The 27,923-nt window shown below is 40.4% G+C and overlaps 1 protein-coding gene across 1 annotated transcript; it reads right to left on the bottom strand.

Moving 5' to 3' along the window:
* Positions 1 to 27,015, bottom strand: ZCCHC8 (zinc finger CCHC-type containing 8). The gene is made up of 14 exons (XM_019648914.1): positions 26,406 to 27,015; positions 25,087 to 25,129; positions 22,811 to 22,885; positions 21,121 to 21,226; positions 19,327 to 19,404; positions 15,527 to 15,630; positions 15,345 to 15,410; positions 14,706 to 14,766; positions 14,106 to 14,248; positions 13,293 to 13,435; positions 10,750 to 10,871; positions 8,428 to 8,514; positions 8,051 to 8,168; positions 1 to 4,588 (listed from the first exon to the last, which is right to left on the bottom strand). The coding sequence occupies exons 1-14, from the start codon at positions 26,833 to 26,835 to the stop codon at positions 3,810 to 3,812; spliced, it is 2,355 nt and encodes a 784-aa protein (XP_019504459.1). The 5' UTR covers positions 26,836 to 27,015; the 3' UTR covers positions 1 to 3,809.
* Positions 27,016 to 27,923: the final 908 nt, after the last annotated feature.

The raw sequence follows: 27,923 nt of genomic DNA, 5'->3' as shown, positions 1-27,923 counted from the left end.
TTTTCATTTTAGGAAAGAAAAAAACAAAAACATTTTGGGTTTAGAAAATGGCCTGGTGAGAAAATAAATTTCAAGAACGCATGAAGAAAAATGGTGTGGGCTTCTCTATGGATTATTTATTCTCCTTCAAATGCATGGCTTTGTTATTCCTTCTGCTTACAATTTAAACAGTAGATATTTTAAACAAAGAAAAATCAAGTATCTTACTCTTTAGATGATTAGGAAAAGATATAATTTAATTGCAAATGACCATGGACTAAAAGTGGGATCTAATGTATAGATATTTAACATCAGCTAATAAAAGGGTATGGGATGTGAATTTTACAGAGAGGCTGTTTTCTAAATTATAACATCCACAAATTCAAAATCCAAGTGTGGATGACAAAGACATGCTCTGCAGCACTCTAAGGAAAGAGTGCTTTCAGTTTCATCTAATTTTATATACTGACTCCCTCCCACCCCCAATGCAGTTATTTCTTTCAGAGAACAAAAAAATACTGTTTTGTTTTGTTTTTTTTTAAAGACAGCTATCACTTTCCCTCCCTCCCCGCCCACTTCAATATTCCAATAGAAACATTCTAGCTAGATTGCTGGTGATTTAGAAAGCATGCTTGTTCAGAGATTTCTAATTTATTAAGAATATAGTAATGGCTCTGTAATCAAGAACTATTTATAAACACTTTTTAACAAACACAACTGAACCCTAAACATTTAAAAGTGAATTTATACCATTCAATCAAACATATTTTAAGTTGAAGGAAGAAGAATTTTCCTAAATGCTGAAGAAAAACACAGGTTGTGTGGCCATGGGTTCTTGGGAACTGAGTCATGCCTTATAAGCCACTATTGTTACGACACCCTTGTTGGTTTTGCCTGCTGACAATTTACAAAGTAGGAGACAGAAGGACAAAACAATTCCAGCAGAGAACCTGGAGGAATAGAACCAACTGGGAGGAAGCCTCTTGTTGGTAGTAAGCAGACCACATTTTTTACCCCTTAAGGAACATGCAACCTTTTGAAAAAAGAGATCGGTCCTTTTGGTAAGGACAGTGCCGTCTTTCCACTTACCTGCTCCAGGAGATGACAAAGAGCTGGCTTTGTTTTAGCAACCTGTATATTACAATCACATTCCTTTTAACCCAAGGCAAAGATTAGAAACCGGTCCCCACCCTTGCTCCAAGTCCATCCTGAAGTACCAGTGTTTGGCTATGACCTCACCTGCCCACACCTGGAGACCTGTCCCAGCATGGACAAGTCCAAACAATATCTTGTTCCTCCACCCAGCACTCTCGTCATAATACTCAAATACAGCGAACAGAATAAATTTTTTAAATGGGACACCTTCTTAAAGCAACTGCTTCCCATTTTTCTGGGTTCCCTTCAAAGGTCTACCCTGTCCAATTGATTCTGAATTCTGCTTCAGGATTTCTTCTTAAAACACCCCCTGGATGTTTTCAGCGAGGTGCACTGAAGGATCTTGAGCAGGATCCTTCTCCTTCATAAAATTCAAACCCCATAGCAATGCAATCAAGTATTCTCAGCACCAGTGAAGAAACAACCCTTTTAAGTCTTTTTTTCCTACCACCCTGCATTTCTTGAACATTTCTGCTTATTCTACTTACGCCATTTCCTGTATATTTCAATGCTCATTGTGTCTATAGAAATCCTCCTACCTACCCTTTAAGGATTAACTCAAAACTTCTCTCTTTCCAGAAGTCTTCAAATACCCTCCAAATGGAACACTTAAGCCCGTGGCCCTGTGAATTTGAAGCCAGTCCTCCCTGGGTGCTTCTCCCATCACCAAATCACCCGGGTATCTTGCCCTCCCTAGCAGCCACGCATTAAGCCTTGGAACTAAGACGGAACCATCCCTTGTCCCGCTAGTGTATAAGCTCCTTAAAGCACATTCTATCATCATCTCCTTTTAATGCCCCAAAGCACATAGAACAACTTAACACAAGTTGTGCCCTCCATTTGTAATTGAATAAATCAAGAAATAGGAGCCAGATTTTTTAAAGAAACCAGTGATTTTATAGAGCTGTTGACAGGGAAGCATACAGTGGCTATGAGCATGGATGTGGGGGTCTGACAGATCTGGATTTCGATTCGCTAGGTTACTTACCAGCTGTGTGTCTTCGGCATGCCCTCTAACACATGAAGTTAACAAAACCTAGCTAATATGGTGCTTGTGAAAATGGGGTAATGCACAAAAATACCGTAACATGATGTGTGTGGCATCTGCTAAGGAGAGAACTGTTAGATATCTTTGGGATTCAAAGAAGACTCTACTAATGCAATGCCTAAAGGGAAAGTTATACGCAAAAAAACACTTCTATGATTTAGGGAATAGGCAGGTCTTTAGTTGAAGATTGGCCCCTCATGATCACTGCTTGAATGCTGAGAAGGCCCTTTAACCTCTCTATCCCAACGAAGTTGCCTTATGTTACATACATAACATGGCGACAATGTATTTATTCGATATAAATATCGAGTAAGAGAATGTATGTAAAAGCACTATGTAATATGCAAAGGCTTACTTTTATTATATGTTTCAACTCAGAGAAAAAAGCCAAAAGTATTTAACATTTTATTCAATTTCAACCATGTTTTGCGAGGGCCTTGAAAATAAATTTTTCCTTTTCATATAATTTTCCTTTCCTTTACTGTTTATAAAACAGTAAATTTGGTTACTCAAGTTCTCGACATGAAAATCAAATCTGGAATGGTAATATTTTGCTCCCTCTGCTGGCCTAAGAGCAGGATAATATAATAACTACCTGAGACTAACAGTTCAAGATCATCTGTTTATTTTCATGGACTTGACTATAAAGATGTAATAGCATTCCACATGAAGACAAGATCCATAGTTTCAACTCTAGCTTATGGATCTGACAATTAAAAGCAAGTTGTTTATGTCTACTTTCTATTTTTAACTGTTAATTATCTTAGGGTTCAAATCTGGAAAGTTATTTTTGTGTAAAGCCTACCTGCCCTCCATTTTTTTTTCAAAATAATTACTTTATAAGATTCTTCTGTTTCCGTATTTAAGGCTGAAATCCACTGAAAACACCCAAATTTGCAATTTTTTGTGTTTCCTTTGTTATCACTAATTTTGCAATTTACTTCCAAACTTACAGGGGTTTATATACTAATTTAACTGTGAGTCACTTTTTCGTATTCAGAGTCTTAGATTATGTATATGAAAACTAATTTATTAAACCTTTGTAGACAAAGATGAACATACCTGTATCGCAAGCTTAGATGAAGAATGCAGTTACAAAAAAGTAAAAGTGTTATTAAAATTGATGTATGTAAATCACTTACAAAAATACCCCAAATGGGATAAAGCTGCTCATCCCTGATTTTTCTCATTTGGTTGTCAGAGTTGATATGTGAATTTAAAATGGTTAGAATTTTTTTCTTTTAAAAAGTGATATATTAAACTTATATACAGGATAATTAGCAAAATATAGAAAGGGAAAACAATGTACAAAAGAGAGATAAAAACCATCACTCTGGACTGACACTCACAATCCAAAAATAGTATAAACCTTAACAAACTATCCCTAACCCAGCTCATACTTAATTACCCCCGAGTTTTTATCAGAGAGAATAAAATATAATAAATCAATCAGCAAGCCCAATCTTTTCATTCTTTAAAACAGGCCCGACTTTAGCCCATAAATCAGCCTCGGATAGATTTTTAAACATGGGAGGACAATGAGGAAGATAATCTCATCTGTCCACTTAGTACTAGTTACCAGGGCACAAAGTTGTCATTAAATAGCTCTCGGTGCTCTGTCAAGCAGCTATTCGGAAGCCTTTTTGTTTTTTTGCTGATTCCGGGGTGAGTTCTTTAACAAGTTCCTTATCCTGAGGTACATGCCTGTAGATTCCGCCATGTTCTCAAATTCAAATGGCGTTATTCCTGTTGCGAACTTGCTCATGTCAGGTATAGGGCTATGCATTTTGGTGAGCGTGGAAGGACTGGTGTCCACATGCAGGGGCCTCTGGCTGCCTCCGTTTCTAACGTCACAGTTTGATTCAATGCCGCCATTATCCAGAAGAGCATCTCTAGAGGCTACCTGAGTGGACTCCTCTTCCTTCTGACACTGCAATGTGGCCTCAGATTCTGGACTCAGGGGATGCTCAGCTTCCGGTTTCTTTGTACAAGTGTCTGGTTCCTCGGGCTCATCTGGCGGCTGCTTTTCGGATGCTTTGTCCTCTGGGACAGGGAGGTCTAGCTCATTTGGACTAGGTGAGGAGGCCACGGAATTCCCAGTTAGAGGTGTGTCAACAGGAATATCCGAATCGCTGTTGATGCTCTCAGCCTGCTCGAGGGCCGCCCATATCCGCCTCTGCTGTTCTTCAAGTTCTTCCAGAGTCAGTGCGTCCTCGTCCATAGCTGCCGATGCTGTTCTGGTCTGCGGTGAGTCACTGGAAGTTGGTGACGGGGTGCCCTTGGGGAGGGGAGGAGTGAAGATGGGCGAAGGGATTCCCCGGGGTTGTGTGGGAGGAGTGCCAGGGGGCAACGGTGGCTGAAACTGAAAAGCTTCCCTGCTCGGAGAGCCACGCAGGACCTCTGCATCTGAAATAAGCAAGTTACAAGATTTTAAGTTGTCATAGCACTTGGCTTTACTAACATTTATTACTTGAACTCAGGTGTATTCAGATTCAATGGCCAAAAGAACTGGCTCAAGGGGCAAAACTCTGTGGATATTTGTACAGGACCATTGGCTCATGTGCCCAAGCCACCTGAGAAGAACGCCTGCAGGGAGAGAGAGCTGCAGGGCCTTCTGGGGCCAGGAGCTTTAACCGAAGCCTGTGGGAAATCGTTTTCATGTCGTTTATATCGTTATAGGGCCAGACATGGAGATACAGACAGTCATCTCTAGCACGCAGTAGGACACTTGGCTGGGAATGCACCGGCCAGACTGCCGAGGGTGTGGAAGGCTGGAGGAGACACGGCAGGACCACACTCTGGCCTATCCCCTGCTCTGTCTCTGGTCTAGACTGCTCGCCTGAACTGTGGGTTCAGGCAGCTCACTGGTCACTGCTCATCACCGCCTGTATGTCCCACAGACACAACAGATCTAACCTGTCCAAAACAAAAGATCTTTTCCTAAAACCTGGACTCTTCTATTTGCCATTCTCATTAATGGCACCACATGTGGTTTCTGGTTAAAGCCTCCACAACTGAAACCTGCTCACCATCTGAGCGTCCTCACTTTCCTTCTGCCCACCCCCGCCCCAGGTGCTGTCTCTCTAGGGTCCGCCCTCTCCTGGAGACTGCCATAGCCACTTCGTTGTTTCAGGCCCATTACTGTTTGCAGGAATACTGACGTCATCTCTGTCTCTGGACTCATCTCCTCATAGCCATCCTGCATACCATTAATCTTTCTAAAACACAGGTCTGGTCCTACCAACCTTCCCCATCGCATTAGAAACCTCTAATGCCTTCCATCACCTATAAGATAAAGGCCGATCTCCTCTAAGCCTTACAAGGCCCCCCATGACCAAGAATTTGCCTTTCCATCACGTCATTTCTTACTGCCTGGTTTCAACTCCAGCTGTCCCTGTTGCTGGCCCAATGTTTCATGGATCTGCATTTGCACCTCCCACTGTCTCAAACACCCTAATGCTGCTCACCTCCCTGGTAAATCCCTGAATTCACCGCTCAGGATGCAACTCAAAGTCACCCTTGGTAAGGCCTGACTTTTCCAGCACAACTGCTTAGCTTCTCCTCTGTGCCACCATTAGTCCGTGATCAGTTCTGTGGCAGCAGCATGTAATCCTAAGGCTCTCTGTGTCACTCGGGGCCAGCACACTTATGTTAAAATGATGTCCCTACATCTGCGATCCCTAGTGAGAGCAGCCACAAAGGGCAGCAGTTATATTAGTCATATTAGTCTTCGTCCCAGTGTCTGGTAGAGGGCTCTGAAACATGGTACATGTTTTAAAACTCTGGAAAATTCAACTGAATAATATGGAATCTTGAAAGCTTCGCCAAACTAGTCTGACCTTTATTGTACAGGTAATACGATTTGTCAGGAGAATAAGACTGTTACTTAGATTTTAAGAAATTCCAGAAGAGCAAAGAATGGATAAAAGAACTGAAAGAAAGGATGCAAAAAAGAAAATCAGTTATAAGGACACTAAGAGCGATTGGGTAAAAGAGAAAAGCCTGAACTAAAAGGCAATTACTGGGATATTGTTAGGATTTTGGCAACTGGCTACAAATAGACGGCCAAGATTAAGGGTGGATGGAGCTGCAGACAATTGGAATTTCTCGGTCTAGGACAAAGACACTGGGATCGAGAGCCTCACTTTAATCACGTGGGCTCAGGTTGGCTCTGGACTGATTAATTATATATGAAAAAGAAAGAAAAAAACTGCCCCTGGGAGGCAGCTTTCTCAGATCTCACCAATACCCTAACAAGAAAAAGAAGAAAAAGCTCCCAGCACAGGCCTGAAAATGCCTGCCCCTCGTGTGTGGACCTAGCAAGAGGTGCCACCACCACAAATTCCTAAACTTCGAAAGATGGCAATTGTGTCTCAAATGGTTCAAAACACCAAGCACAGATGGCTTGCCCCACAGGTACTCTAAGTGCCTAAGACCAAGATTCACTTCTTATGGGGAGATTTCCCCCAGCTGAACTGAATGAAGTCCACAGGCGGTGGAGCCAGACAGCTGGCACCAACTAATATCCGTGAGACAGAGACCGAGATTTTTGCCTTTACTCAGAAATCCTGGCTCTGGGCTCCGATAACACTGAGAAGTGCTAGGCTCTGGCACGTCATTTCATCTGGGACAAGTGCTTTTGGGTTTGGGGGAATTGCTTGTTTTCAAAACTTCCTAAGTATGTGGCAGAGGCTGCAATCATTCTGTGTTCTATGGACTCTTTGGCCTTGATACAAGTCAGAGTGGACACTGAAGTGAAGCTGTAGGTGCTGAAGGCCCAGGCTGTGAACTCCACTCAGGCATCAAGACCTCCTAAGAACTCCTAGGGTTGAGACTAAGCAGGGTAGAAAATTTGAGAAAATGGTTTGAAGGCTTCGATTTTGAACTTTGAAGCTACTCATTAACAAGAATTTGATTTTGGACTTGAAGAGATTTCATCTCTGACCTTTAAAGTCTCCGTTGGAATTTGAAAATGGGAAGCGGGGTTCACATTCAAATTGGAGGCAATTTATATTGCTGGCATCTTATTATTAGAGTATCTGTATGCATTTTATCTTAATGCTGCCCTTTAATCTTACTTCAGAACGTCTGACATGCTATATAGGACCTAAGTAACTGGGCATAATTTGGGAAATAGCACAAGGAGTGAATTTTCAGTTTTAGATTCAGAGTGGCCTTGGAATTTATCCAATTAACACAAAGTTCTGATCCATTCTGGGGGCAAAATCTAAACAACTCAAAGGAGCAGTGGTTGGTACTGGGGGCAGGGGGGCCTCAAAAGGTGGGCATATGGCTGTCCTGGTACACTACTGCTCTGCTGAGAGAGACTGCTGTCACAATCCTGACTGACCACAGGACCTGTGGTTCAGCCCAGAGGGTTCAGAGAACAAAAAGCCGAGGAAGCATCGGAAGCAAGGCCTTTGGTTCCATTTTGAGTTTCCAGGAGGACAGATTTTCCTTGGTCTCACTTTCCTGAGGAGGAGTGGTTTACTGAAATACTACAGTTGGGAAGAAAACGGGGAAAGCTGGGCTTGGCCCTGCCTTCTTCCTCTTGGGACGGAGCTCCCACAGGGGAGCACGTTCCACTGCTTGTCTGAGAGTGCTGCCCCACCTGCCCCAGGACTGCTGGCATGGGGTGGGTCTGCCTAACTCAGGAATCCAGCTCGCTGGCCCATCTGGCCCTTAGACCCAGCTATGTTTCCCAACTCAGCTTTTATCTGTAACACTGGTGATGCTTTGATCTCTAAGGATAAAAGATTTACTACTTAGTTCACGCTCAGAAAAAACTTCCTCTTTCTTATAGAACTCAGGAGCATACAGATTTGTCCTACCTTCTCAATGAAATCAAAACCACGAGACGAAACCTACCAGAGTCGAGCTCCATGTCGGCGGGCGATGCTGCCGAGTCGCTTTCCTTCTTCTGCTTCTTTGGGCTACTAGGGCTGGACTGAGACAAAGACCTCTTGCTGCCAGACTTTGTACTTGACTAATGGAGGAACCAAACCAAAGTTAGATGGGGTAAACAAAGAATTAAACCCCACTCCTTCATTTAAACATGATGTCGAAACCAATCTGGAGCTAAGTCTAGGTAACTGGTGAATGTCACTACCTTTTCCTTTTTGATCATCAGAAAACAGAGTGCTTTTACACAGAGCAGGAGAAGGCAGTAAGATGTTAATGAGTTATGCCATCCCACAGATATACGCAGTATGTTTTTATAAGCGACACCCCAGAAGTCTCCTTACCGCTTGGAAGTTAGAGGAAAGGTAGTTGGCAAACACATCCTTCTGCTGACAGGCCTGCATGGGTATGGAGCCAAACATCCTCCATTCCTAATGACGGAAAGAGGACGGACAAATAAGCGTGCTTTGCGATTTTGCTCAAAGGAGGTAAAGTTGAGGTCTCAAATTACATTTCTGCTTCCTATGTGACTTTTCCTTTTGGGAGGAATTAATGGAAATAATGGTACATTGAAAGAAAAACAAAAACAACCACCAACTTTTCTTACAGAATGGTCAGAACTGAATACTAAAAGACTACTTGACAAAACCACTTGGCCCCAAAACGTTCTGTCTACTGTAAGTGGGCGTTATGGGCTCTTAGCTGGCCCCAGCCTCGTTCCCATCATGCACTCTCACTGCTCACGTGACTGTTTACCTCTCATTTCTCCTAACACACTGACTCATGCCGAGTTTTCTATCTTCTGTTTTCTCCCTTTCCAAATCAAGTACACATCTTTAAAGTTCACTCGTTTCTCTCTTATTGTCAATAGTACATTCAACAGTGATTCTCAGTAAGAGTCACTTTGGGCTCTTGTTAAACCTATAGATTCCAGGGACTGAGTCAGTTAAGTCTAAGGGAGGGACTCAACAATGTGCATTTCTTTTTTTTAAAGATTTTTTTTTTTAATTGGGGAATTGGGGGATGGGAACAGTGCTGGGGAATTGGGGGAAGGGGAACAGACAAGTTGCTGTCCTTTTGTTCTTCAGTCTAGTTGTGGAGGACGTTGCTTCACTGGCCCAAGTTGGCACCATCATTGTGCTCTTCCCAGGTGAGGCAGATCAGTCGCCAGCTTCTGGACAGCCGCTCACAGCGGCTTAAGGGCCACTCACGCTGGCTGCTGGCTACACACGGTAGCCCATGGCAACCCACTGCCACAGGGGCTGCAGCCTACGCCATCGCCGGCGACTCACGGCAGTCCAGCTCCAGGTTGAGCTGTTATTCAGCATCTTAGCTGTAGAGGGCAGTGTCACTGGCCCTCATATGTGGGATCCGAACCAGGGCCCTCTGGCGTCCCAAGCCAGTTCTTAACCATCGCGCCACTCAGCCGGCCCAACAATGTGCATTTCTGTTTGTTTGTTTGTTTTTTAGCTGAGCCATCCTGCTACCTATTGGCAGCTTAGCGGCTGCTCAGCTTGGGCTGGCCTCGAACCGCTGTTGCTCAGAGCTCAAACTCTTGAGCGAGCTCTTAACCAACTGAGCCATTCGGCCGGCCCCCAACAATGTGCATTTCTAATGAGCAACCCAAGAGGATTCTGAAGAGGCAGAGGCACTGACGGTTTGAACCATGCAATTTAGTCCTAATTTAGCCCATGCATTTTTAAAATTAAAATACCACCACCACCATCATCACCTCAATAGTTAATTGTTGAATTTTAAAACCTAAGAGTTGGAAAGGAATAAGTGTAGAAAACCATTCTCATACAGAATGAGAAATTTTATTTTGAGGGGGAAAAAGGGGAAGAAAGAATAGGAAAAAGAACAGTATACTTAGATTTATTACAGGCAGAAATTCACTTCCCAAGTAATTCTGTAAAACTTATAATACTGTCTTAGAATCATCCCATATTTAAAAAAAAATATTTTTAATTTTAGAATGGTTTTAGATTTATAGAATCTAACCACTCTGTTTTAGCTCCTTTTCTTAGGACATAGAATCAGAAAAAACTGGTGTTTTTTTTCTGCTGAATACAAGATTTCACTTAAGATTCTAGTCAATATAAAGGAAATTAGAAAGTTAAACACGTACCGTATTTGCCGGCGTATAAGACGACTGGGCGTATAAGACGACCCCCTAACATTTCCACTCAAAATACAGAGTTTGTTATATACTCGCCGTATAAGACTACCCCCTCTTCCGACCGTACACCCAGTATGGTATCGCGATTCGCGATTTTGCGCTATCATACTGGGTGTATGGTCGGCTGTGTGCGATTTTGCGAGTGTGGTAAAATCGCATAACAGCAAAATCGCATAACAGCCGAGCATACACCCAGCAGCGCTGCTGATGCCTGAACGGTATGTGGAATGAAGTGGGCGGGCATTGGGAGGCCACTATGGCACGGGGCAAGCACTATGGGCAGTCTATCTGAAGTGTACCTGGCGTATAAGACGACCCCCCACTTGGAGGCATATTTTTCAGGGCCAAAAAATCGTCTTATATGCCGGCAAACACGGTAAATAACACATTTACATCTTTATGTAGTAGTAATTGCTACATAAGCTAACATTTAACAATCTTCATAATAATGTTACATCTCAGACGAATAAAAACACAATATACTTACATCTGGGATTCCTCTGGGAGTAGATATATTAAAACCTGGATAGTTTACCAATTTCGAGAGATCATAAGTGACACTTTGATTCTGTTGTATTTCTCCAGCTTCTGTTTCCCCAGGAGCTCCATCTATTACAGACATCAAAAGAGTTAATATTGTTAGCTGTCCATATAAATCCCTCTCCTGACCAAAAGTAGACCTGGGAAGTGTTTATACACATGGCAAGAGAATCAGTCTGAGAATAGCTTTATTTATAGTATGTCTGAACCATTAGGTTAGAATTTTTAAACATTGTGAACATATTACTCTGATAAAATATTTAAAATCTTGGAAACTTTGGTTCTTCTGTGGGTTGCTTAAAAGTCTGTTTTGAACTGATCATAGGATTTGCCTAATGCTCTATTCCAATGCTTTTTAATTAAGCATTTACATAACGTGTACTATGTATCAGATAGTGCTCTATGCAGATAGTGTCTTAAATAGTTTACAAGTAGCAAAATTCACTTCAACTTCGTAACAACGCTAAGAGGTACATACTATTAAAACCACTTTACAAATGAGAGTAATCTTTGAGGGATACTTGGAAGTTCTTTACTATTTTGAAAACTACTAAATAAATCATGTATTTATTTTTCCAGTCCTATAATGTCTATATACCTGAGGTAATCAAACAGTTTATGAGCAGTTTCTCTTTATGTAAGTATTCTGGCTAATAAGCCAGGAACTAATGAAAGAATGAGAGTATAACCATTCTGCAACCCATCGTTAATTAATGGATATAGGCAGTGACCACCAGTGACTTATCCCATCATAATTTCACGGGAAATAAAGAGGGACAGAGGAACGTGCTAAAATAACAATGTGCGGATGCATCAGCAAAATCCTGAAAACTCTAAAGGACAAAATGCAGTTTTGTTAGGAACAAGAAAGAAAACCTCTAGATTAAAAGAGATTTAAAAAACCCTCTCAATCATCTACACTCTTTTTTCCAAAGAATCCCTATTCAAACAAATAAGCTGAAAAAAGAGAGACAGAGAGAGAGAGAGAGACAGAGAGAGAGAGAGAGAGAGATTGAATGTTAGCATGACTTGGAGATATATTAAAAAGATTGTGAGAAATACCTCTTTGGTACTATTTGAGAAGTGGGGGACTTGGTAAATTTTAAAAAAATACTTTAAGTTTTAATTGCTTCAGTAATATATAGAAACACTTTCATTTTTTAAAAAAAATTAGAGCATTCAAGATAAAACTAAAATCTTTAGCCAGACCCTCTTTCTCATCTTAGGGATAAGCACTGTTGAGTTTGCTGTATATCAGTTAAGACTGATTTTAATTTTATAGAAAAATATTTATTTCCTATCTATCACATGTCAGGCACTGTGCTACATGCTGGGAGATATACCGGTGAATAAAATAAATGTAGTTGGGGATGACTTGTTAGCTCAGTTTGTTAGGGCGTGGTGCTGATTAACACCAAGGTTGCCGGTTGGATCCCTGCATGGGCTACTGTGAGCTGTGCCCTCCTTAAAAAAAGAGTCAACTATGCCATTGTAGCATGAAAGCAATGTGTAACCAATGACCATGGCTGTTCCTCAATAAAAAATAGAAAAGAAAAAAAAAATAGATGTGGTTGTAGCAATTCCAAATCCTACAATCTTGTTGGGAAAATAGACAACAGTCAAGTAAAACAGAAATATATACATAAACCGTGATGGTATGAAGAGAACGAACAGGGCACGCAGGGCACAGTGACACAGATGGGAAGGAAAGGTGGGTTAATGAAGGAGCGATATACTGGGTTAAGGTAGTCAGCGAAGGCCTCTACATCTAACCCCTGCAACCTAGATAGTTCTTGGTCAGATCTTTTAAAAATATTTTACATAAATAAGTCCTCAGAGAAAACACAGAGCACTGTTTCATCCATTTGCATTTCTTTCCTTTTTTTAAAAAAATTTAAGATCAGTGGTATCATAATAATTAAGTTATCCAGAAACTTGCTTTATACTCAGCATTGCACAGACTCTGCTGTCAGCTCATTTACAGATTCACTCCGTTCTTTAAACATAGTAGGGATTCCACAGCCCAGACCTACCATGGTTTATTTACCCATTTTCCTTTAGGGCCTTAATATTTCATCACATTCAATGCAAAAATACACACACACACTGCCCTGTGCACATTTTTCTAGAGTAGATTCCTAAGAGAACAATTCTAGCTTATAAGAGGGTTTCTGTATTCTAAACTTTACAGGTCTCTTAGCACTGACAGATACATTTCTGTTACTGAGAAAGACAAGAACTTATATGAGCACTAGCTCGAGTTGATCCTTTAGCCTTTAGAGAGTCATTGAGCAGATAGGTTAGTCCAGAAAACCATCTGATAATTCTCAATGAAGTTTTTAGTTCCTTCCTTGTAAAACAAAGAAAACACCATGATGTTTTTGTTAGCACACACTAAAGAAGCCAGCCATTCCTATCACATTTTATGTGATCCGTTCGTTAAAAGAAAGATAACACTGACCATGACTTATCTAACCTAACATACTATACCTTTGCCGTCATAGAGCGCAAGCCCTGAATTCTCCAGTTCAGCCTCTTTGAGCCACCCTGGGGGGTACCCAAGCTGGCGCATTCGGTATATAAAAGGTGGAAGGCTCTTGTCCGTCACACCCAGTGCATCCTGAAGTTCCTCACTAAGTGAAAATAAAAGAGGAAGGAAAAATAGGGTATTCTTGTTTGGATTGAAAACACATACTGTTCTGATCTTTTAAAACAATTCTGGGTCTTACATTACACAGCCTGTAGCGTGGTGCCTATAAAATACATAGTTAAGAGTTCACTAACAACAAGACTACCTGTTCGATGGTGCGCTATGCCCACCCGCAACTAAGACTGAACTTGGCACCTTGAGCTGAGCTGCCGCCCGGATGGCTCAGTAGATAGAGCGTACGCCCTTAACAAGGCTGCTGGTTCGACTCCCACATGGGATGGTGGCTACGCCCACCTGCAACTAAGATTGTAACACAGCACCTTGCGCTTAGAGGCCACAGCTGCCGACGGACAGCCAGATGGTGACTGGAACCCTCCACAACGAAGACTGAAGAACAACTTGGCTGGTCCTCTTCCCCAATTCCCCAACACTGTTCTCCCCCAATTTCCCAATTTAAAAAAAAAAAAATAACATTAGGGGAAAAAAAAAAAAAGTTCAATGAATGTTTTCGAATCCATCGATATATATTATCTAGAGCCTGGTTAGAGAAAACTTATGTACTGATAATTACCCTGAAGAGACGTAGATACGTAGAAGGTTCCAAATACTGGGGAAAGAGAAATGACATTCCATGCTAAACTAACAAGAGGTACCTAATAACTCCTGGCTTGAATCTTCCAAATCTTTCTTCCACTTCTTCTGCATGGTATCGCTGCTGAAAATTCTGATTGTTTGTCTCGCCACAGGCATCCATGAACTCTTTTCTCTTTTCACTTATTCGAGCAGCATTCCGAGGCTAAATTGTAATGTATTTAAAAAGAATGATTGTAAGCACTTTAGAAATATTTCAGAAATTAGATTAATATAAGCACTTTGTTTAGGTCAAGCAAACAGATTCTTTCTGTTTTAATGTACAAGGAATAAGTATAAAAGAGGGTGGATGTTTTAGAAAACTAAGCAAGGAAGAGAAGCAGTCACTTTAATTTCTTATTACCTCAGTATTATCATAACATAAAATCGAACTTTTAGAATAAGCTGTCTAAAAATTAACTCCATAATGTTTCATTCATCTCAAATAGAGAACACTGTAATACATTTTTTAAAAAAATCTAATGCCTTAAAATTTAAGTCCAAATTCAAGGATTACAGGAAATTTACACAGGACATTTTTTCACATTACACAATGCCATAAAGAGGCTGAAAACATTAGAAAGTTCTGGCTCAAAGATATTTTTTATATGAGAAAAATTTACCATTGGGCAATCTTTCATTTGATGTTCTTCAGAACCACAATTGAAACAGTGAGGCTTTGGCCTATTTAGTCAAAAAACAAAGATTTTCATAATGTAAATGAAAATATAAAAGCAAATCAATAAAATTCTACATTTTAGAATATGAGTATCAAAGTGTATCAGAGAGAAGAAAGCGCGTAGATCACAGATTACTAACATCTGCAATGGGGACACTTTCACCTCCTTTACTCAGCGATTTAAACAAATAACTTGTAACCAAGAACCCTATGTTCCTGACTGATCTGTTACCTCTGAGTTTTGTCAGGGGTTAGCAACAGAAGAACCGTGGCAAACAGATCACATTTCCTTTCGGCAACATGGAAAGGGACAGATGGTTTTAAGACAACAATCAAACTGACAGCAACAATTAAACTTGCCACCCGCCCAGGCACATTAGGCACGAACCAATGAATTCCAATAAACAGACGATCAACTTAAACATTTAAGATATGTCTATATATTGAAATTATAGCTTAATCTGTAATTTATAGTAAGCCAGCAATAAAGAACATTAGCTTTTCAAGCTAAAACAGTTTATGATTTGGTTATCAAAAAAAATAAAAAAGGAAGAAGAAAACACAAACCACTCCCCACACAAACCTTTTGGCCTTTACTTGTACCTCTTGCCCTTCTAGAGACACAATGTGGCTGAAGACTTGCTGGTACCTTTAGTGAATTTTATTAAGGAACAGTTATCATAGTCTGCAAAATTTGGTAAATGTTTTTAAAGGTGAACTTAATGGCAAGATGCATAAAAGATCTTCATTCACTATGTAGGATACTTGGGTATTTCCCATCCTTCGGTAAGCTGAGGGTTTTCATTTAGTAGCGGTTGCCCCAATTTATCAAGGCAAAAATTAGTAAAATACAGGACACTTCCTACAACCTGCAGAAAACAAGTCAAGAAATATTGCTATTTAAGCAGGAAAAAAAAAGACATTAAATAACGTAAGACTATGATTAACTTAACAATTTATTTTTGGATGAAATTATCAGAAAGAATAATTAACTCCCTAGTTAAAGGAGCCAGGTTTTGATGCGTTAGGTAAAAGCTACATCTTTCAGTGCCCCTATGCCTCCTGTATCATTACTGTCAGCTGCATTCTCTCCAGACTTAAAAAATAAAAACTTGTCAGCAACTCTCACATTTCCCTCCAATTCCTCATTTCTTTGCTTCCTTTGCAGCAAGACATTCAGAAAAGTTGTTTATGTTTATTGTTTCCATTTCCTTTCCTCCAAGTCTTTTCTTTCCCTCCATATTTTTGGAAAAATTTCAGACAGAAAAGTTGAAGAAATGGTACAATGAACACCCAAGTACCAAGTACCCTCCATCTATTGTAGATTCAACAACTGTTAATTGACATTTTTGTATGCACAGCTGTCTACACACACACACACACACACACACACACACACACACACACGCATGCACACGCTTTTTAATGAGCCATTTAAACAAAGTAAGTCATCATCATAGTCTAAGCCATATTTCCTCTTGCCTGAGGTTAATACAATAACTTCCTAACTGGTTTCCAGTTTCTACATAAAACCAGCTACAGATGACTTTCATGATACTTCACCCCTAAATACTTCAGTATCAGCCTTCTCAGAATAAGGACATTCTCCTACAAACCACGATACCATTGTCACACCTAAGAAAATATAACTCCTTAATATCATAGCCAATCTATATCCGGTTGTCCCCAACTGTCCCCAAAAGGCCTTGTATAGTTTTTCCCAATCCACGGTCTGATTAAGGTTCACATGTTAAATCTTTTTAGTCTCTTTAATCTAGAACATCCCCCCTCGCTTTTTAATTAAAATGGCACTGCCATTCTCGTGAACATCTCCAGTAAGGCTTTTTTCTGTCCCTAACGTAGCACTAAGCTATTTGACAACGGAACTCCGCAGTGACCTCCATGCAGCCAAATTCAATGGACAGTTCCGAGTGTTCATCTTAACCTATCAGCAACAATTGACACAGCGGATTCCTCCTTCCTTCTAGAAACATCTTCTTCCCTTGGCTTCCGGGACACCACTCTCTTGGTTTTCTTCCTACCCTGCTGACCAATCCTTCTCAGTCTTCTTTGCTAGATCCTTCTCATCGCTCCATCTTCTGTAAGGCTCAGCCCTTAGTCCTCCTCTGTACTTTCACTCTCTGGGTGATTCCAGATCCAGGGTATGAAATATAATTTATATGTGGGCAACCCGCCCCTCTCCCCCCATGTCCAGTTCTGACCACCTCTAGGCGCCAATCTTGCGTATGCAAGTGCCAACTTGACAGCTTTCCCTGGACTTGCAGGAGCTTCTCAAACTCACCGATTTAAAACTGCACTGGATCCTTATCCCCCGAAAACCCGCTCCTGCCTCCAGTCTTTCCCATCACACAAAGGCAACGACAGGCTCCCAGCCGCTCAGGCCAAAAACCTGAGTCATTCTGACTCCTCTCTCCTTCTCACAGTCTGCGTGCAGTTCATCAACACATTTCATCAGTTCTACTTTCAAGTAAAGCCAGGTTCCAAGCACTTCTCGCCACCACCACTACCACCTTAGTCTAAGCCGTCATTTGCTCTCGCCTGCGATGAATACAAATAACTTCCTAACTGGCTTCCGGCTTCCATATGCAACCAGCTACAGCAGCGGTTCTCAACCTTCCTAATGCCGCGACCCCTTCATACAGTTCCTTATGTTGTGGTGACCCCCAACCATCAAATTATTTTCGTTGCTACTCTCTAACTGTAATTTTGCTACTGTTATGAATCGTAATGTAAATATCTTTTTGTTTTCCGATGGTCTTAGGNTTTTCCGATGGTCTTAGGCGACCCCTGTGAAAGGGTCGTTCGACCCCCAAAGGGGTCGCGACCCACAGGTTGAGAACCGCTGAGCTACAGACTCTTTTCCACAGAGAGCCAGTTCTTTTAAAAATCCAAGTCATACCATGTCACAGTTCTACTTAAACCCTCCAATGGCCTCTCATCTCCCTCTGAGTACAACCCAAAGACCTCACTAGGCCTAGAAGGCAACATAAGGATTCAGGTCATTCGCTCTGCAGTCAGAAGGCACGGATCCAAACCCTGGCTTTGCCACTGACTAGCTAAGGGACCACTGGCAAGTTGCTGAGCTTTCCATGTATTTCCTCTTCTGTAAACTGAGACTGGTAACAGGGTCTTCATAAGTAACATCTGTAATGAGCTTACAACAGCACTGGCTACATAGAGAGCAATATATGTTTGCTTCTGCCTCAGGGCTTCCCACTTACTGTTCCTACTGCCTAGAATGCTCTTCCCTCACACTGCAGGACGGCTCCCTCTCTCAGGACACAGGTCGTGGCTCAGAGAGGCTATCACTAAATGCTCACGATACAAACCAAATGCCCCTTGGGTACGCTCTAACTCCTAACCCTGCTTTCTTTTCCTACAGGGAACTGCCTTCCCTCACTAGAATCTAATTCAGTGACGGCAGGGGCTTTTTATGTTTTTCATTGCTATGTCCCTGGAACCTACAGCAATTAGTAAATATTTACTAGTACCTACTAAAGGACAAAATGAACAAATACGCAAAATTGCCAGTTTCCAAGCAGGTGCCACTTTCAATCCCAGAACCTCAGGTTGGAAGGGAAATGAGAAGTGACCTAGTTCCAATTCAGAAATCTTTCTTCCAAGTGCTTGACAGCACCTCAGTCTTCACTTGACTCCAGCAACATGAAATTCCCTTTTTTAGAAAAATGAGACATACCACTTCATTTTTCACATCTCTGATAGAAATTTCCACTTTCTACAAGGTGAGTTGAAACGTGCCTGTTTGTACTCAGTCCGATCAGTGGTCCTAGTCCTGCCACTTGGCACTACATAGGGGGATCTAAAATGATACCTTTGCAAACAACAGCCTTTTATCACATCAGCAGATGTGTGACATGCCTTCTAAATCTTTGCGATAAGATTTCTGAGTTCTTCATCCCAGCAGCCCTATGTCTTTAAAATTGTGGTACATCAACAGGGCACAATACTTCAGAAACATGAAAACTAGTCTCCCTTTAACAGAATCCAGAATTGCATCATCTTTAAAAAATTGTAAGTTGCAAAATTATACCACTCTATCTCACTGACACTACTGAATTTCGCAAAGGTTCGGAAAGGCTTAAGTGAAGGTTCATCCCCATTAAGCTTCTTCTATTTTTCACCCATTATTTGAGTCTGGCAACATTTTAAATTTCATATCTGCCATCTGTTATATTAGCTATTTATCTCTCTCAGCTTCAACTATCTATAAGTTCAACAAACATGCTTTCTGTACCTTCATCCAAGTTCTTGAAAATAAACACAAAGAGGTTTGTCAGGACAAAAATAAAGTCCTCCAGACAATGTCTATTGTGCCCCAGGTCACAATAAAGTAGTTATTAAAAAACAAACTATAATATTTAGAGGCTGAAATTTACATTGTTGTTTATAACAGACTTAATAAAAGGATATGTGATCATTTGATATCATATGATTATACCGTGTTATATTTAAATGCCACCCAGCTGACACAAGATGGGAAACATGTACCTGCATAATTTTAAAGCTAAAATGTCCAAACTTACACTAAACGCTTCCTTGTTGTTTTTAACGGCACAGGGTTCTTCTACTTTATGGTCCTCTTCTAGTGTAACACTGGATGGCTAATACAAAGGAAAACACAATATTACAAAGGGTAGCAAATCTTTAACTTTAAAATTCAAGCACTAGCAATTTGAATACACTCATTTTGTTTTCTATAATAATACATACCATTAAGGTATATAATTTTTTGAATTCATTGTTGTCATAATTAGGGTGAGTTAAGGTAAGTAGGAATGGTTATGAAAGAAATTTCACACATAGGAAAATTCAAAAATTCAAAAAGATATGAAAGATAGCATCTTATGAAAAGGTGAAGGGGGCCGGCCGAGTGGCACGATGGTTAAGAACTGGCTTGGGATGCCAGAGGGCTCCGGTTCGGATCCCACATATGAGGGCCAGTGACACTGCCCTCTACAAAAACAAAACAAAACAAACAAACAAAAAAAGGTGAAGGGATTAAGAAGTACAAGTTGGTAGTTACAAAATAGTCACAGGGATGCAAAGTACAGAGTAGGGAATATAGTAAAAAATATGGTAATAACTACGTATAGTGTCAGATGGGTACTAGACTTATTGGAGGGATCACTTCATAAGTTATATAAATATCTAACCACTATGCTGTATACCTGAAACTAATATAATAGTGAATGTCAACTGTAATTGAGAAAAAAGATAGCATCTTCTGAAGCATTAGCATACACTATGACTTTTGTGTTAAATGAATATCTTTTATGGAAATTTCAACACTTAAACTGGCAAGATAGACTAGTTTGTCTTGAAATCAGATAACCAGAAAGATTTAAAAATATATAACTCAACATTACTGGTCAATACTGATCATATAACCCTCACAGACCTCAAGCCACAAAAATTCTGAAGTGTATCTTGAATCAAAAATTTAATAATATTTAGTATGGTTTTTATTATTAAATGTTATTTTCCATTTCCTGAACCTTTAAAAATTGTGTATGATAGGTAAAAACTAAAGGTGATAAAAAATTTAATTAGAATACTCTGTTCTCTAATCTCAGAGGATAAACAGTGAAAGATACTTAGTTGAGAGACTCTACTTACCTTTTTAATTTAAAAAAAAAGCTCCAAAAAACACAATTCTGATTTAACATAAATCCATTCTATCATATTCACATAGTGAAATTTTTAAAGATTTGTTTGGGCATGCTATTGATTTTCTTTTTAAACAAGTGGAGGAGGAAAAAAGGATAGCACACGAACTGGTTGGTTTTGGATAAAAAGAACTCATCTTTTATAACCTCCAGAAATACAGATTTTTAAATTAATTTATTTATTTTTAATTAATTAATTGGGTTTTTTTTAGCTGAGCCATCCTGCCACCTGTTGGCAGCTCAGCGGCAGCTCAACTTGGGCCGGAACTCGAACTGCTGTTGCTCAGAGCTCGCACTCTTGAGCAAGGTCTTAACCAACTGAGACACTCGGCCAGCCCTCAGATTTTTTTATTTGGCCTAAAGTTAATCTTCTACCCTAAACCTCATGTGCAAGTTAGGAAATGGAAAAAAAGAAAAAGCATTTGAGTGTAGCCAGGTCTGAATAATCCCCTGAGAAAAAAGAACCACAGTCCCAAAGAAGGCCCTATGACTGCACTGGGCAGACTGTGGAGAAAGAAGCCAATTGAAGGATGGGAGAACAGACAATCTTAACAATCATTTTGGTTTTGATTCAAGAGAATCCCCATGGCCTAATAATTAGCAGTGAAAAGCATAACCAACTCATCTTAAAGTCTCTTAAGTTTGAAATACCTGGGGCCAAAGATTAAAGGAAGTCTTTTCCACATCATTTTTCTGCTGTTCCTCAAATCTGTTTACTAAATCTGATACAAATTCCTCTATTTCTTGATGAAAACGCCTGCATAAGAGGACAAAATGGTCAGAACCCAGACAGAGTAAAACACTGAACAGACTGAAGTCTTACGCCTGATTATGTCATGGTGTAACTTTTGTTATTTTGTGTTTCAGAGGTTTCTCAAAGCACTGATACTTTGTAACACTTGGGGAGCTAGTCCTTAGGAAAAGACACATTGTTGCCAAGTTAAACCGATTATGATAACCTAACACAGTGGTTGGCATAAAACCATTGGCAAATATTGGCGCTAAGAATAAATGGATTTAATTTATAAATTTTACGTATTTAACTTTTGAATACACAATATACGGAAGTGGTTCAAAATCCAAAAAAAGTGAAAAGGTTACATAATGAAAAGCCCCCTTTCCGACCCCGTCTGCTGGCCACCTATTTCTGTCACAAAGACAATCAATGCATCCAGGTTCCCACATCCTCCTCCCAGGGACTCTCTCTGCACATATAAGGAAGCGCCTATGTAAATTTTAAGCTGGAAAAAGAAAACCAAAATGCAACGCAAGAAAAACTACTGAGGTCTACTTTCTCCAGCTTTCCGGGTCAAGAACCACATTCCTTGCATATTCTTCAGTGCTCAGTTTTCAGGAGGTGCCCAAGGTGCCCGGGTGAGGCTACAGATGGGCAGCCAACTTCCTCCTTAGACTTGATGACCTGTCAGGTCCCTTTAGCGCTGACATTCTAAGGTTTCTGCAGGGGAAACACCAGGTGCAGAAGTCAGGCTGCCATGAGCTAGAGTAGACGCTGATTCTAATCTGATGGTGATAATTGTGCTGGCACCTAGCTGTGCCCAGCACCTTGCTGCTGCTGCTACGCTCACCATCAGCGGGCCCACCCCTCGGAGCCTCAGGCTCCGCTTCTGCTGAGACAGAGTAGGTGGTGGGCCTGCCACTCAGGTCCCGCTCTCTACATGTTCCCTTTATTGTCTTTACTTTGCCCAGCACATAAGATAGCAATATGATTAAGTGGCGTGGGAGAGGGCAAGCAGCTATCTGAACCGTCTATGTCCGTGTTGTGAGGAAGGGCCAGGGCACGGAATCCTGTCAGGACACTCTAGCAAGAACTGCAGGGATGTACTGTCGCACTAGACCCAAGCGTGCTGGAAGGCTCTTTGCCTAGTTTTGTTATTAAAAAAAAAAATGTGTGGGAAAGCTTTGAAGATAGGCGACAGAAAACTCAGTTACCTGATCTGGGGCTGAACTAGCTAACAGTATTTATTGTTGTGGTGATAGTGGTTTTTATCTTTTATTAGAGGCTATTTATTGGGCTCTGACAGGTGCTCATTTAGCTGCCTACGAGGTGGTTCCTGTTAGTATCCTGTTCTCCAGTGAGGGAAACGGGGATGCAGAGAGGGTCAGTGACCTGCCCGGGTTCATAAATGTAGAAAGTAGGTGTCCAGGTTCAAATTCAAGTTTACATGACTCCAATGTTCTTGCTCTTAATCAGGATTCCGTACATTTTAAGTAAAAAAATAAGGATTGTTAAAGTACAAAGGAAGACAGCACACTACTTGTAGAAGACATTGTTTCATAAACACGTGAATTCATTATATTTAGAAAAGGAAAAATGACTTACTTTGAAATAACATTGTTCATAAATAGAATCTGTAACAAAGGTCCATCTAATTTAGTGTTGTTCACCAATATTCCACTAAAACAGAAGTTAAAAACATATTCTTAGAGGAGTTAAGGTAAAGCTTGCATATGTGTATATAAACACATAACCTGGTAATTCTTAAGTACCAAAGATCATAAAATATTTTACAGATAAGATCAAGAACCACCAAGAACTCCAGTTTTCTCAAGAAAAATCTGTTTCACCACTTTTACCTACTTTAATGTTTTTACAGAGGTATCCCTTACATATTTTAAAAAATATTTCACACACACACAAAAACTATAATCTTTCCGTTTTCAACTCCAAAGTTTCCTTACCTAATAATTGTTTCTTACAAATGGAAGTGGTGGGGACAGCCACGGATGGATAAACCAACAGGTTATAGGAATAAATTTCTAAAAGAATCAGGGTGAATTTGGCTTGCAATTACATGGGAAAATGAAACACTTTATAAAATTAATGGATAGACTCTTTTCGGAAGGCAGAGCACGCTGCACTGAATATCTCAAATCCAAGACTCTAAAGTAGAGATGTAAAAAGCATACTGTTCTTGGATTTGACTTTCGCATACTGCAAAAAACAGAGCTGGAATACAGCCTGGACATCTGCATTAGATCCCGTGGGTAACCTGGGACCAGCTGACTCTTTCCTACTCACCTGCCTCACATTCCTCTATTTGTACAGCATGTGAAATACCTCACTCTATATTTGGAATTGTTGTCATCAAGTAGGGAAATAAAACTGAACTACGGCAAAGTTCAGAGACTTGTTTCAATTTGAGCAAACTTCAGTTTTTAAAAAAAACATCATGCTTTTAAAAGCCCCATGCAATGACACGGTCCTTGGTTAGAGTCCAGTTTGAACAATCAGCTATAAAGACATTCAGTCGGAGACATTTGAATATGGATGGGGCTGGGAATATTATTAAGGAAATCATGCCAATTATTAGGTGTAATAATGGTGATGTGGTTAGGCACGAAAAGCATTTTTAAAAAAAGATACACGCTAAAATATTTGGAGTAAAATATGTGTACGGGATTAGAAGAACGAAATATGTCAAAATATTGTTAAATGCAAGTGATGAAAAAATGGGTATTAATAGAACTATTCTTTCCATGTTCTTTGTTTGAAAATTTTCATTAAGTAAATAATAATTTTTATTGATAAAAATAAGAGAAACTTATGATTATATGGTTCCAAAATAAGGATTAAACCAAGAGACTTGGCATACAAATTTTATCTAAATAATTTTATTTCTTTTCCTTCTTTTGTTTTCTGTAGAATGCTTTATCAGTCTCACAATATGCAAATTTCTAAAAAAATTTTATTCCCTTTTCATGATACTAATACTTTTTATAAATTGGCAAAGCCTACGATGCTACAATCATTTGAATTCAGGTGATTATAACCCATTTTTAAATAAAAATTTGATGCTTAAATAACCAACTTTATTGGAAAACATGATTAAATAAAATATCTTTAAATATATAAAAATTATGATTTTTGAGGACTCCTATTTATATCGAATATATTTAATACCTAACTAAAAGTGCGTTTAGATCCACAGTGTGCCCACATGGTGTTCACACAGAGGAAGGTAGGGAGGGCATGGAGAAGTTATTCCAAAATACACCTAAATTCTAAAATTTTAAACTTTTAGTAACCAATGTAGTCAGTTACTCCCGCTGGTTCCAGGTACAAAAGAGTCCACGTGAAACTTTTATGGCAGCCCCAGATTTTGAAAGCTTTAAAATACCACTCCACATAAAAATTTTGTAATTTGACAAACATTTTAGATTTAGTGAGTGACCTGTTAAATTTATATTAAGAGGTAACTGCATTTAACCTTCCAAAAACCAGATGTCTGAACGCACTCCCTGTACTTTTCCCCAAATCAACTACTATCTCTTCTTCTAAAACGCTGTATCTTGCATTATTTCTATTTATGAACACACTTTTTTTCCTGGATTGTGTTTCATAAATATTTTCACCCAATACATCAGTTTAATACAGTTAGGAGAATTCAAGTTTTACCTCCACAAGCTAAAAAGCATCTGATTTCTTCCAAGTATGCTAAACAAATAAAAATGATACAAAAGTGCTTGCTTCAGCAGCACATATATTAAAAATGATACAAAAATTCTAAACGCCCTTTTTACAAAGAAATTGTGATTAAATATTAATATCAGGATAAAATCAATGGACAGCTATGGTGTAATTTCAAGATCTCATACCTTGGTCGAGTCAGAATGTTCAATTTTCTTCTAAGTTCTTGATGTTATTACTTGTTAAGGAATATAAACCCTCATTAAACATAATCATGAAGATCATAAAATCTGACTACTGACTTTCACTTCAACTACTAACTGTGACACCAAAAGAGTGTCAGAATGTTATAAGCGTTAAAAGACACACAAATATTTTGAAGATGACACATTTACTGAGCTCCTGTTTTGTTGTAGGGCTAGGCATTTACACCTAAAAATTAAAATAGAGTTGTCATCTCTTCCAACACAGACATTTCTAAGATACGGTCATGGAGTTCAAAAGAGACTAATAGACTGAACCGAAACCATTATTCAAATAACAGTGTCCCAACAAAAGTTAAACAGTCATTCATTTAAGACATTCTTCAAAGCCAATGTATGATCAAGTATAACGAACTGTTCATGCCTGAAGACTCTAGGATGGAATCTATGAATGGTCACTGCACCATCTCTTCAACTTTTCTGTATTTGAAACTTTTCATAATATAGGGGGAAAAGGCAGCATGAAAAAAAAAATCAGACTCTGCAAACCTCAAAAAGGCGATTTACCAACCGCTTTCTTTCAGGGGCGGGGGGGGGTTTTTTACAAATTTTAAAAGGAAGACTTATCCGAACCAAAAGTACCTGTATACATAGTTAAAAGGCTGTAATCATGTAACTAAAGCCACATGGAAACTTACCTGGCACTTTCCCTAAAGCTTTGCAATGCACCTTGCCCTCGGAAGCTGTTTCTTAGTGGAAGGGCTTTAAAATGAATTCCCAATCTTAAGTAATTATCCATTTCTCTCGGCATCCTTCGAATCCTTAAGACCCCCCAACTCTACAACCCAGGAACCCCCGCTTTTGCCTAGCCATAGAAACAGATCTACGCCAGTCTAGGTACCCGGTATCTCCTAATACTGTACACAACTTGCGCAGGGCTGTATCAACTTCAGCTTGGCTGCAAAGAATGAAATCGATGGCTCCAAAAAAAAGGGGGAGAGAAGTGGTAACCAGTCTACAATCTGACAGAAGAAACAGCCTGACAGAACCCTAAATACCCTCCCCAGGCTGGGTGGCGGGAGGAGGGAACCTCGTCCAGGATACGGATCCCAGAAGCGGAGAGGTTTGCGCTGAGGCCCCGGGGGGGCAGCTTACGTAATCCGAACCCCAAAATTCTCAGCCCGCCTCTGGGGCGAGAGGAATTACTTCGAATTCGGGCCCTCGTGGAATTCCCGCCAGCGCCCTACCGGGCACGGCACCCACCACACGCCCGGGTGACAGGGCCCAGCGGGCGGGAAGGATATTCTCGGCGCGGAGCTGCTCGATGGTTTCCTCGCACTGCCGAAGCCGCTCCCGCAGCTCCGCGTCGCCAACCCCATTCTCGTCCTCCTCGTCGTCGTCGTCGTCCTTGAAGCGGGTGTGAACGGGCTTCGGAAGCGACTCCTCTGGGTGGTCAAACGCCTCGAACAGCTTTAAGTCGCCGAAATCCACCTCCGCCGCCATTTTGGGCTCCAGGAAAGATTCGAGATGGGGCGGAGCTGGCCACCCGGCCGGGGGCGAAGGTTTTAAGTTCGCACGGCTCTCTAGGGCGCTGAGCCACCCAGTAGGGGTTTTTTCCCAAACATAGGCCGCGGAAGCTGCACAAGGGGCGGGCCAGTCCCAAGAGACTACAACTCCCAGAATGCAAGCGGCGTCTCCCATACCCATTTCCGAGACTGCTCGGAAGCATAGCATGCTGGGATATATGGTTCCTCAGCAACTGTTAACTCATTGTTTGTATTGCGTACTGGGATTGGTCCTTTTTAAATGTGAAGGAAGCTCGAGTAGATCAGAATGTGTTAAAACAATATGGATTGTCCGTGTTATGCATCAAAGGCTGAAAAATCAGAGCACGACGCACGGTTCTTCGCAGATTCTGGTGTGCGTGCTTAACAGCAACAAGAGAATTAGGAACTCCGGTTTTGCCACAAGCTACCTTTGTGATCCTGGACAAGCTACTTCAGTTTATTGGGTTTCACTTTTTCATGAAAAACTATATTAAACTATTTTAAATTTGTCTGTTGCAACTTTCGGTGGCTTCTCGTTCAATCGCTCATTCATTCAATATTTATCACGTTCGATGTCCCAGGCACTGTTCCTAGGATCCGAGGGTGTAAGAGCGAGCAAAGTAGAGAAGTTCCTGCTCTCTTGGAGCCTTCAGTCTAACAAAAATAAACAAACAAAAATAACCATAAATATTCCTGCTCTTAGGTCGAGGGGGATGTTGATAGGTATTCATATTGAGAAATATGTGAAATAAAAGCACAGGAAGTTGTGGATATATAACAAATTGGACATTATCTGTGGGAGTCAGTGAACTGAGGAATTGAGGTTTGAATGGAAATATGAAGTGTTAGGAGGACAAGGTTGGTGGTGAGACTATGCAGGATGAAATTGAGAGCAGCCTAGGCTGAAGACTCCACATGTGGAATGAAAAGGCAGAGGAGCAAGAGGAGGCTCGAACATTAGGCCAGTACTCACAGACCACATTAGGGATCCTCTCTCCATCCCCAGTAACGACATCATTTCAACATTTTAAACAGATGGTGTGTGACTCACCAATTTTCATTTTGGTTAAGATGGCGGACCATTTATCAAAGGATTGCACAGTAAAAAAAGAATTGGAAATGGAGCAAAAGCAAAATTCTGAGTCTTAACAAATGTTAGCTTGGATTAGGGTAGTGGCAATAGTAATGGAGAACAGATATTTAGAAGCAGGTATTTAAAAGATATAATGAAAGCAACAGAGCTAATTAGGGTTGGATATAGGCAATGAGTGAAAA

Source organism: Hipposideros armiger, unplaced genomic scaffold, assembly GCF_001890085.2.
Source record: "Hipposideros armiger isolate ML-2016 unplaced genomic scaffold, ASM189008v1 scaffold_128, whole genome shotgun sequence".
NCBI classification, from domain to species: domain Eukaryota; kingdom Metazoa; phylum Chordata; class Mammalia; order Chiroptera; family Hipposideridae; genus Hipposideros; species Hipposideros armiger.
The sequence above is the reverse complement of the archived record's forward strand: the minus strand, read 5'-3'. Positions and strand labels throughout refer to the sequence as shown.

Excerpts from the sequence above, each read along its gene's own strand:
- ZCCHC8 (XM_019648914.1), bottom strand. The coding sequence starts at position 26,835 with ATGCTATGCTTCCGAGCAGTCTCGGAAATGGGTATGGGAGACGCCGCT. Across the intron at positions 15,631-19,326 it reads ACAACAAGGAAGCGTTTAGT|GTTGTAGGAAGTGTCCTGTA; the intron begins GTAAGTTTGGAC and ends TGTTTTCTGCAG. Across the intron at positions 14,249-14,705 it reads AAATGAAAGATTGCCCAATG|CCTCGGAATGCTGCTCGAAT; the intron begins GTAAATTTTTCT and ends ATTACAATTTAG.